Source organism: Cupressus sempervirens, chromosome 3, assembly GCF_028749045.1.
Source record: "Cupressus sempervirens isolate cs-2001-9-10 chromosome 3, ASM2874904v1, whole genome shotgun sequence".
In the NCBI taxonomy this organism is placed as follows: Eukaryota; Viridiplantae; Streptophyta; class Pinopsida; order Cupressales; family Cupressaceae; genus Cupressus; species Cupressus sempervirens.
In genome coordinates, this window is record NC_143120.1 from 38,363,118 (window position 1) to 38,375,811 (window position 12,694).

The following is a 12,694-nucleotide window of genomic DNA, read 5'->3' on the forward strand; positions in this document are numbered from 1 at the left end:
AATGTAAATATTTTTTATTTTGAAAAAAAAATTGACAATCATTTACATGTCAGAAAATAAAACAGAAATAGACTAACTATAATTATAATTAAAATCGTGAAAATTGCATGAGATAGATGAAGAGTCTCGAATCATTTCCTCACCCTCTTAGGCTCAAAGGATATCTCTCTACTTATTTTATATAAATATAATATATATAAGCTAGTTAGAATGAAAGTCGTACTATAAGAATATTGAAAAGATTTTTTCTATTTAATGTTAAAATATATTTAAATTATACCAATGGTAATGATAAAAAGTATATACATGTGATTTAAACATGTGTTTGAGATTTACAAAGATTTCTAAAAATATATGTAATGAAATTATTCTATAGTAAAATAAATTAACTTTGATCTAAATAGAATATATTTCTTCATTGTTAGAACAGGTGAGCCATTTATGGCAGTGAATTACATGTCAAATTTTATATGACTTTACAGTTGTAAGTTTTCTTTAAATATTTCACACTAAATGACAATTCTCTTGCATAAAAATGATGTCTTAAAATAGCAAGTATTTAATTGTTCCATTTCCAAAGTTTTGTGGACTTGTTTAAATAGTTTATATTAAATAACAATTAGATCTCTTTTAAAAATGGAGTATTTTAGTGTTTCTATTTGTGAGGGTATGTAGGCTTGCTGAAATATTTCTTATCAAATATATATTCTCAATTCTTCTTCCATGAAAATAGATTATTTTCTTGGATTGTTTCTACTGTAGACTTTGAAACTACTGATTTATCTAGATTGCTAATTTCACAAGGAATAAATCTAAATATATCTTTGGAAAAAGTCCTATCAGTTTGCAATGTCCGTCATCCTTGCTAAGAAATCTGTTTTTTTGTTCACCAAACAAGGTTAATGATATGCGGCTTTGTTTGCATTTAATGTGAATAAATTGGCCAAAACCGATTTTGGCAATTTTAAAGTAATAGATTATTATATATTATATATTATAAAAGATAAAAATATTCTCATCACCTATAGATCCAATGATCCAATGAGTGCTAAGTGTTCCATTTATTCTCATGAGAGATGGATTCATGTTGAATCACTGCTCATGAAGCATGGGTCAATGAGTTTGACTCAAAATCACATAGTTAAATCTTGATAGCAATATCACAAGATAGAAATAGTAAACTATATCTAATATTAAAATATATTATAATCAAGTAATAAGAGTAGAGTATGAAGAGAAATGAAGTAACACCAGAAAAATACAAATTATATGACGTGTGCAATGCTGATTTTTGATGCAAAGTAAAAGCAATCAATACCCATTTTGAGTCATCAATTTGACAAAATAACATTCCTAGTGAAAACATGGCAAGTGAAAAAACATTGTTATATGCATTTGAGAGAGCATAAGAGACTTTGCAGACTCTTTGCATGAATAAAGTTTCAATGGAAAAATTGAAAATATGGGATATTAGTGAAAATAATATAGTGGAATAGTTTGAAATCCCATTAATAATATGAATCATTATTAAAAGCATTCAGTATTTTTTATTGAAGAAAACCAGCGGAAGAAGATACTCAAATAAAAGAATGTGAAATAGATCTTATTGAAAAACACACAAATTAAAGATTTCACTGCCAAAAATTGAATCACTACAAATTTAAAAAGGCTTTATAAAAAGAAATGATATTCAATTGCTGACGGCCAAATCTCTTTTTTTTAATGTACACGTGACTTTGTAAATAATAAAATGAAACAGGTTTTTACTGTTTCTGAACAAAAAAATTCAGGAATCAAGTTCATATAATAAGTCCAATTATACAAATGTTTCTTTTGCTGTGAAATGTAAGGGTTTTGTTGAGGGCGGCGAATCATAATAGTGGTTATCTTGGACAAGGGGCAAGCACTCTAATTTACTTTGCTAATTTACAGTGAAAGTCAATTTATTCCAGACTGAAATACTATATTTTTTCACATATTACAACTTTTCGTGGATGTTTGAAATCTATTTTCTTAAATTATTTATCTAGCATTCATTGTGTTAAATTATTTAATCAATCTTATATAATAAAGTATATTTTTAATTCTATTAAAATGTATTAAAATGTCATATTTGCTGCAGGACAATTTTTATACTTCAAGTCATACATATTTTGCATCGTAAGAATAATTGTATAAGATCTATCTTCAAAAAAAATGTAGCACCATTTTAGATATTATTTGTTGTGATGCATTGTTAGGACCTAATTCTTGTGTATTGATTATTGCATGATGAATTATGATGAATTATGTGAGATGGAAGGTGCCTAGGAAGAGAAGAAGAAGATTATGTTGATATAGATGGAAAATTGTGATTGAGATGATCGGACTTGGAAGAATGAAAAATTTATAGTCATATAGAAAAACTTGTTCAGTTAGAAGGAGGTGAAGCACTTTGCATCGGTGATTTAGGACTATATCCTTCTCGAGGTGCCTATTGCACTGAGTGATATTATGAAAATAGGCGCCTTGAGAAGGATATCTCTTGGCTTATTATATATATATATATATATATATATATATATATATATATATATATATATATATATAAGCTAGTAGCACTCGCGATGGAAATTGAAAGACATTATTTTTAAAATTATAATTCATTATAGTTAATATATTATGAATTTTTTAATTAATAAATATTTAATATTATTATGATTTAGTAATTTAAAAGAATAAATAATAAATCTTATATATAATATTTTATGGTACATTATAGATTTTATATGCTCACTTCAAAAATATGCTTAATGAAATAGATTCCCTTTGAAAAAAAAAAAAAAATCATGACCTATATAATTATAAATACAATCAATTTTATTTTTTATTAAACTAATTAGAATTAAACTTTGGGTTGAAATTAGAGTTTTCATTTGAATTAGTGTTAGCTTAAGTTTTATTCTTAAAGCTAGATTATTATTTGCAATAGAGTAAAGGTCATGTAGTGGGACTTCTTTAAGGAAATATCTTATATATCTTTACATCATGTCTCTTACTCTCTCTCACACATCTCTCTTTCTCAAACATATAATTCATATATCTCCCCCCATAATTACTCTCTTTCCCTCTCTCCCCACCCTCCTCTCAACATATCTTCTCCTTTTTAACCCCCACACCCCCGTCCACCCACTTATCACTTTTATCCTCTCTTCCTTCCTTTATTACCATGTCCATCTATCACATTCTCTAATTATTATATTTACCCAATCTCTCCCTTATCCCCTCTTTCTCTTATATCCCTCCCCCTCTCACCATCTATTCCTCTTGATTACCATGTAGCCCCAGCCCATGTCTTTCAACCTCTAGGCACTCTTCTCTCTCTCTCTCTCTCTCTCTCTCTCTCTCTCTCTCTCTCTCTCTCTCCATTCAATGTTTTTGTTTCATGTAATTAAAATTCAATTTAGGGTAGAAATTAGATTTTCAATTTTTGTTATTGTTAGTGTATATATATCTTGATTATATATGTGTATATGTGTGTCTATGTATATACCATTTCTCTTTCTACGTATATGTGTGCATGTGTATATAGGTGTGTATATGTGAGTCTATATATGCATATCTCTCTCTCTCTCTCTCTCTCTCTCTCTCTCTCTCTCTCTCTCTCTCTCTCTATGTCTATCCTTAACCCTAACTATCCTCTTTCTTGAGCTCTATGTCATGTCTCTAGCCCCTCCCTCTCTTTTGTATGCCCTCTTCCCCTTATTGCTTTCCCATGAGCTTGCAAAATAGGATGAGAAGTTGAGAGAGAAATTATAATTGCATAATTATCCTCTCTCACACTAACTCCCCCTCTCTCCCAAACACACACACACACACACACACACACACACACACACACACACACACACACACACACATACAAAAATTATTCTCTACCATAACATTTCTCAAACATATTTCCTTGTAATGACCCTCCTTTGTTCTATCCTCCATCACAATCTCTCTCTATTCTAAGTTCTAGGTATCTTCTTTCTTTCTAGCTCTATCTCTTCTCTTGCCACTTATTAACCTAGCATAATATTTTTGCCCTTCCTCCTATATGTTTCTCCCAAATCTCTTCTTATTTACCTCCCCCACCCTCTCTCTCCCTCTCCCTCTCTCTCTGCCTCTCCCTATCCCCCTCATATCTATCTACTCCTTATTAATGGCTTATGGAATCTCTCCCCTCACACACACAAACACACACACACACACACATTAATTATTCTCTACATTATTCTCTCCCATATCATCTCTCGCACATATCCCCTTGTAATGACCCTTCCCTATTCTATCCTCTTTCTCTCTAGCTCTATCTCTTCTCTTGCCTCTTATTAACCTAGCATAAGAGTTATTGTGACCTCTAACCATCTATTGGATCCTATTTGCCATTTATTTCTACCACATGTTGGTCACCCTCTCCTACTTCTCCCACTGTCTCCTACAAGTGCTGCACGTTGGAAAAATGTCCACCCCCTACTCTCTCTCTCTCTCTCTCTCTCTCTCTCTCTCTCTCTCTCTCTCTCTCTCGCCTAAATTATCCTCTTTCTATATTTACCTCTATCTCTCCCCACTCCCTCTTCTATCCTAAACTATCCTCTTTCTTGAGCTCTATGTCATGTCTCTACCCCCTCCCTCTCTTTTGTATGCCCTCTTCCCCTTATCGCTTTCCCATGAGGTTGCAAAAAAAGGATGAGAAGTTGAGAGAGAAAGTATAATTGCATAATTAACCTCTCTTACACTAACCCCCCTCTCTCCCTCACACACACACACACACACACACACACACACAAACATTATTCTCTACCATACCATTTCTTGAACATATTTCCTTGTAATGACCCTCCCCTATTCTATCCTCCATCACCATCTCTCTCTCTCCCTATCCCCCTCATATTTATCTACTCCTTATTAACAACTTATGGACTCTCTCCCCTCACTACTCTCAAAATATCCCCTCACACACACACACAAACACATACACACATATGTCCCTTAGGGTAGAGTTCAACTTGGTATGTAGTGTTAATTTAAATTTAGGAGGATTGGGGTTAGGAAGGTGTATTTTTAGGAATCATAATTTATTGGATGTGTGACAAATGGTAAGATGGTTAAGTATAGAATTAGTTTAACATGAGGGCTCAATTTAGCTTGATGTTTTTAGGAGACTTGATTAGAGTTAAATTTAGTTTAATTTAAAGTTGGGTTTGATGTTATATTACAATTTGGTTAAATGTTAAAATTAAATTAAATTAAATGTATGTGAAGACATATGTTACATATCACATATTTAAGTGTTAGGATTAGGGTTCAACATTTAGGTTTATCATTTAAATTTTAAGTTTGAAATTAGGGTTTAACATTTATTATTATTACATAATTCTCTATTAGAGCTTACCATTTAACATAATGGTTTCAAGTAGGATTTATAGTTTATCATTTAGGATGTACATTCATTATTTAGGATTAGGGTAAGGGTTAAGTTTTAGCATTTGGGTTTAAGATGCATATTAGTTATACCATCATATTAAGAATATATAATTTTGAAAGGCATTCATGTGTAATTGTGACAATTATGAGAAAGCAAATATTATCTATATAATTATATAATTTAGGGTGTTAATTCTTACAAATTAATTTTTTATTTCATATCCTCACACTCATTGTCATTTCAAATCATTGTCTCAATAATACAAAAATTAATAATCAAAATATTTCACCATACTAATATCATGACATGCTAATTATTACAAATGAATTATTCCTCTTTGAAATGTATGTGATATATATATATATTGCCATTTATGTTCTAATCATATTGTATTAATAATAGGGGGAAAAAAATAACTAAAGTAAAACTTTAAAACTAAGAATTTATTATGAGTATAAATATGGAAAAAAATCTCATAATATTTGTAACTAAACAATTGAAAAATACAAAAACATCTTAGTTTTGTATATATTTTTAAAAATATTCTATGGATATTCTATGGACTTTTGAAACTATACAGATGAAATGACACTGTGGAATGACTTCCATCGATGACTTTAGAGCCAAAAGACTGTGGAAAGAAGACAAAATAGAAAGATTTGTAAAGCTATAATGAGAGTTCACATCAATCGTATTTGAAAGGTTCATTTAGTAATTTGATGAAAATATAAATTGCACAATGTTGAATCCCTAAACCATTTAATTGGAAAGCATGTACAGTGACTTTTGAATATTGAAATTGCATGATGCTGAAACCTAAAGCAGTTACTTTGTGCCTATGCTTAAAATCATTGAATCCTTGCTGATCGATCCATTTTGCTTGCTACAGTGTCGTATTCTCTCCTGCAAATCACAAACAAATGAAATTAAATTACAAATCCCTTCATTTTGCACCAGAGGCTTAGAAAATTAGGAGGAAATTTATGGAAATCTAAAGCCTTACCATGGCCATCCACCCATACCACAATCAACACCAGCTAGTCTTCCATGAAAAAGTAGTTGGAATTAAAAAGCCCAAATATGGGATTTGTGAAAAAGCAACCAATGGTTGCTCGTTCCACTGCCCAACGTGCTCTTTCTGCATTCATTTGTGCTGCTTGAAACTCCCCTCTGAGCTCATCATGAAGGAGCATCCTCAACACTCCCTGAAACTCTTATCTTCCTCCTCCTTACCCAACAACTCCCCTTACACTTGCAATGCATGCAACAAAAAGGGCACTGCATGGGTATATTACTGCGCTCCCTACAAATTTTGTCTACATGCTCTCTGTACGAAAGGTGTCATTAATGACCTCCAAGCTCAGGGGATCATTAAGCCACCTAAGATGGGAAAGCTTGCAAGGACTTCTCATTATGCATATCTGGTTGTTCGAATATTTGTGGGGAAGCTTGTCAAAGAACTTGGTCAAGATGTATATATCAAAATACTCTTCCATTTCTGTAGAGACTCAAGTTAGCTGGCTTCATTTCATTATAACTCCAACCATTGCATCTTCTCAATTATTTTTATTCTTTTGTAACTATCGGTGAACTCTTTAATATTCTAGAATATCATTATAAAATATGCTATCATCATATTGGTAGCTGCATGTCAAATTTTTTAAAAATTGCTCATTGTTTACATTGAAATTTGCTTCTACTGTAGAAAGCCTCTCGGCTTAATGAGGGAAAGATAGAGGTGAATCAACACTTGTGTAGGTGATTAAAATGAGGGATATAAGGGGCTCCTACATCATCAAGGCTAGGCATTTTATTATTATTGATTAATAAGAAATATAAACAAGGGAAAAGACCTTTATAAAATCAAGGCCTAAAGGAGAAAATTCATATCATCAAAAAGTACAACACTAAAATAATAAGATCAAGAAAATACAATACAAAGAACAGAGGCTTAGCCAAAGATAGGGGTGAATCAAAAGATAGAGCACTTTTGTGTGAGTGATTAAGATGAGAGCAAGATATAGATAAATCAAAAAATGTTATGAAGAAAAGAAAACCAATATACTCACATATGTACATGATACTATCAACAACAAATAATTAAAATCAAAATTTTCTAATTTATTTACAAAATAACAATATTAAAAAATTTAGAAATTAAATAATTAAATTATATATATATATATATATATATATATATATATATATATATATATATATATATATATATAACCATAACAAAAATAAAACCCTTAAATTAAAGATTACCCTTTTCACTGGATAATCCCTCCAATCTAAATAGGAAAAAAGACTGAAAACTCCCACATTCAAACCTTGGCCATAAGATCTTTGGTTTGAGAAAAGAAAATCAATTAAGACAATAAAGAATACCTATTCTTTTATGAAAATCTTTACGAGATGAAAAGAGTAAATTTCTATAAAGTTGATAAACCAAACTTCAACCAAGACAAAATTAACTTTTCATTATTCTTTGAAAAGCCAACAATTACTATAGTGTATATTAAAATTTCTGCTTTAGCATAGTTAAAGTTTATAAAAAGAATAATGTTTATACACTTTTGAAAACTAAATGAAGCCTGATATATAGCCTTATATCCCACTGGCAAGATGAACAACAACTTCTTTATACTTCATAGATAAAAAGCCATGTCAAGAAGAACTATTGTTCCATGACCTTTTCACTATTATTGTCTAGATGCTTTCACTATCTCTGAGAGTCATTTTGATCTGAATTAGGAATACAAATTACAATACCTGTGTAGAATTTGCAGTATTATGACTAAATTGAAAGGAATTAAAATGCAATAGTAGATGTTTTTGCAAGCCAAAAAGTGATCCATTCATTTTGAAAAATGAGTTTATACAAGTTTGATGGGTCCCAAGGGTCACCATTATCCCTTGGAAATGAAAACGAAAAGTTTAAAAGCTAATTAATTACAAAATAAACTCTAACAACTATAAAGACCACAAAAATCTATATTAAAAATTATGAGTCATAACTTTCTACTCATAGCTTCAAATCATGAACCGTTAGAATTTCTAGAAAGAGCTCTACATTTGGTGTCTAAATTCTTCCACATAGTTATAAGTTCTTGGCATTAAAAAGTCCAAAAATACCCCAAAGGCCTCTGAAAATGCAAAATACTAGAACAAAGAAAATATCAAAAAAAAAAAATTCAAAATTTTCCCATTTTTTCTTATGAAAACATCCTCAACATTTTCCTAGACTATGTTTTGATCATATTTTCATTGTTTTAAAGTAAATTTTATGATTGAGAGAGATCTTTATAATTTACACTACCTAATAGAAGCTTCTTTCTTTTATTCATGTATGAAGAGTTCTTTTCACTATTTCTTAGGTTGACAAGATTTGTCATCCCAAAAGGTTTTATATTGTATATTTTAAAGATATATTCCTACATATCACTACAACATTTGAGGTCAAATTGTGATGGTAATTTTTGACGAATGTGAATTTTACATTTTTTTATATGTGTTCCCGACATCATTGATATTGCACAGCATCGAGAATATTAAAAAAAGGAAAAAAGAAAAGACAATATCATTTCAATAATAGATGACATGCACAATTGGAAGCCATGAAGAATTACAATTAACTCAGGGCAACTGACAAGCAAGACAATTCCTTTTGCTTGTAATTGAAATTTTTTCTCATTCTTTTCCATTATGAAGCTACTGTTGAGTTGAGAGAATGGAAGGGAAAGTAAAATTTAGGAAATTTTTATTGATTGTCAAATAATTTATGCCTAGACTGACTTAGTTTTTCAATTCATTGATTTGTTTATGATTCTGGAGCGATTATATATCTTGTCTCTTCTTATGCCCCTTTCCCCTTCGATCTACATCTCTATAGTTTAGGATTTTGGAGTGAATATATATATATATTTTCCTCTTGTTATGCCCTTGTGATCTACTTCTTCGGAGTGATCTTTTATAGCGGAGAAGGAAGAAAGGGAAAAAAGGGGGGTTTTTTTTGGCTCACACACCAATTTGATCTCAAATGATTATATGTACATATTGTAGGTTGAGTACCTATATAGAGCTCTCCAAAATCATTCATTTCATATCTTCATCTATACACAATCTCTTTCTAGTTTCTTTCTACTCACATGCCTAGTTCATTTCATATGATCATTTGAAAATTGTGTCAATCTAAGCTCTCAATTATGCCCTTGCTTTTCAATTTATTCATTAATTCAGGATTTAATAGGAATTATATATTTTGTCTCTTGTTGTTCCCTTGTGATTTATGTCTCTACGATGATCTGAAGGATTTGAGCAATACAAATCCACAGAGCCCATAGAATACTTGCATGCAAGAACCTGTCATAGAGAAGAAAAAGACAAGAAGATGCTGTGGTTTTTCTTTGAAAATATGAAAATTTTATTCTTAGAAATGAAAAAGATGAAAGATAATTACAAAAGATCAATCCTTATAGAAGAAGATTGAAAACCTAAAAGGGGTAATCATGTAGGAGCATCCTGGGGTAGTTGGTTATCATGCACGTTTGAGATTTTGGTGGAATTGAGGGGACCTATTTGGGTCTTGGTTAATTGTTTTTGATGTATTTAATAAGTGTTGTAATCCTTTTAAGGCATTTAGTATTTAATTTCTGTTGGAGGTAGACTTGTGGATCTACATGTAATTAATGTAAGGGTTATTTAATTTATAGCTTACTAGGTTGACTTGTGGCTTAGTTGGGTCTAAGTAGGGGGTGTGGTGAAGTCTTTATTCATTATTCATTTAGAGGAGGAGGAGTGAGTCCAGAGAGTGGCTGAAGAAAAACTTTTTCTTGAGTCTATAGATAGAGCACTGAATGTGAGGCAGTTTATAGTAGGATTGTGATTATTCATCCATCTTGGAGAAGAGGATGTGGTCACTACTACATTTAATGGCATTTTTTGACCAAAAATTTTGACCATCAACTAAATAAATTTAGGGTGGCCAAAATGTAAAGGCAAAAATTTCATTTTTTTACATATAAGACCCATGTTGGTTGAAATTTCGACCAACACAAGGCTTATACATCTGCAAAGTTCAAAAAACATTTTCCCAATTACATTTTTCGTGCTCGGTTTCATTTGACATTTTTGAAGCATTTTTGCATGGTTATCTCTACATTTTCGCATGGTTTTCTTTGAGCCCAGTTTTGTTTCAGGTTTTCTCCACCCACTTGATTAATGACGCCTGCTAGCCCTGGGAATAATATGAAAGGGGGTCCTACATTTGCATCAATATAGGGGGGGGAAGAATAGTAGTTTGAAACTCTCGATATTGTCTTTCTTTCATTCTTCCTGATGTGCTCGACTTCAAAAGCTATTCCATTCACGACCTCCAATCACACCTACATCTCCGGTGTTCGAGGAGAGGGATTTCTCTTCGAGCATATTTCCATAGGCACATGTGTATTTTTGTTGTAGGTTTTTATGATAATATTGAAGATGTCTAAGTGAATACTATTACTATCATTATTATTTTTTATGCCAAAGTTCAGCCATTGTTGTGTAATATAAATGGGAGAGTCTCCACTCAAGTGTTTTTTCTTAGTGATGTTTTGATGATAAGTGTTAAAAAGAGTCTAGTTGCAAAAAGAATGTAATGTACTTGTTGTTTCATTTTATTGAAAGTGTGTAGATGCAGATTTATCATTTAGAATGTTGGACTATTGTGACAACTATTAGACCTTTTGTTATAGTAATGAAAGAAAAGAAAGGAAATGTAAATGCAGAAGTTGTAGTTGTAAAAGCTTAGAACAAATAATAATGACAAATTTTTTGTTTTATAAATATAGTTCTGTTGGTATCATATTTTTCTTGTATTTTTGTTTTAATAATACATAATTATATTGTATCATGTAGACAACAGTTTCATATTCAAAAAAAGAACAAAAAGAAAAAAAAATTGAGTGTGTTTCTCTCTTCAACTCTAGAACATTCAACTTAAACATCAACACATAAAGATAATAATTTGAAATCTGGTGTGTTTAGTGCTTGGAGTTGTACCCTCAATACCTAGGCCATGTGGGCTATAAAACATGATATTCATGTGATTCTATGTTAGATGATGGTGATGATAATGAATAATCACCATCTACTACTAGCTCATGTAGTGATAAAGGGTCTTCAATGCACCTCTAACTACAAGTATTCCATGGAAAACTTGTGATGGAGATGACTCCTCAAACTAATAGACTATCATGGAAATTTTTTGATGAAGATGACACCTAAAAATACTAGACTATCTTCAAAAAGTTATGATGAAGATGACACCTAAAGTTACTAGACTATAATTGAATTGATGTACTTTGGATCCTTCATCGAAAGTCTCTGTCATTTTGTTAGAAAATGATTTATCTTCTACTTCAACCAAAAGAATCTCTCTCCTATATTTCAAAATTACATTTAATTGTTGCATTGCAATTAGGTCTTCCTACAAGGGTTTCCATTTGGATGAATAACAAACTGGTTGGTGTTTTAAAACTACTAAGCAAGAAAATGCTTAATACCAAGAGGAAAATAGGAAAGAGGATATAGTATAGTACAGACAAGAGGATATATATAGCCATTTATGTTCTAATCATATTGTATTAATAATAGGGGGGAAAAAAATTACTAAAGTAAAACTTTAAAACTAAGAATTTATTATGAGTATAAATATGGAAAAAAATCTCATAGTATTTGTAACTAAACAATTGAAAAATATAGAAACATCTTAGTTTTGTATATATTTTTAAAAATATTCTATGGATATTCTATGGACTTTTGAAACTATATAGATGAAATGACACTGTGGAATGACTTCCATCAATGACTTTAGAGCCTAAAGACTGTGGAAACAAGAAAAAATAGAAAGATTTGTAAAGCTGTAATGAGAGTTCACATCAATCGTATTTGAAAGGGTTGTACAGTAATTTGATGAAAATATAAATTGCACAATGTTGAATCCCTAAACCATTTAATTGGAAGGCATGTACAGTGACTTCTAAATATTGAAATTGCACGATGCTAAAGCCTAAAGCAGTTACTTTGTGCCTATGCTTAAAATCATTGAATCTTTGCTGATCGATCTATTTTGCCTGCTACAGTGCCATATTCTCTCATGCAAATCACAAACAAATGAAATTAAATTACAAATCCCTTCATTTTGCACTAGAGAATTAGAAAATTAGGAGGAAATTTATGGAAATCTGAAGCCTTACC

The 12,694-nt window shown here is 31.0% G+C and overlaps 1 protein-coding gene across 1 annotated transcript; it reads left to right on the forward strand.

Annotated features, from left to right (window-relative positions):
- Positions 1-6,456: 6,456 nt before the first annotated feature.
- On the forward strand, positions 6,457-6,969 carry LOC149564670 (protein VACUOLELESS GAMETOPHYTES-like). Its single transcript, XM_089816211.1, has one exon. It carries the CDS (start codon positions 6,457-6,459, stop codon positions 6,967-6,969), a length of 513 nt encoding a protein of 170 aa, XP_089672337.1.
- The last annotated feature ends 5,725 nt before the right edge of the window (positions 6,970-12,694 follow it).

Bases quoted from the DNA above. Each gene is read 5' to 3' on its own strand.
- LOC149564670 (XM_089816211.1), top strand. From the start codon at position 6,457: ATGGCCATCCACCCATACCACAATCAACACCAGCTAGTCTTCCATGAA.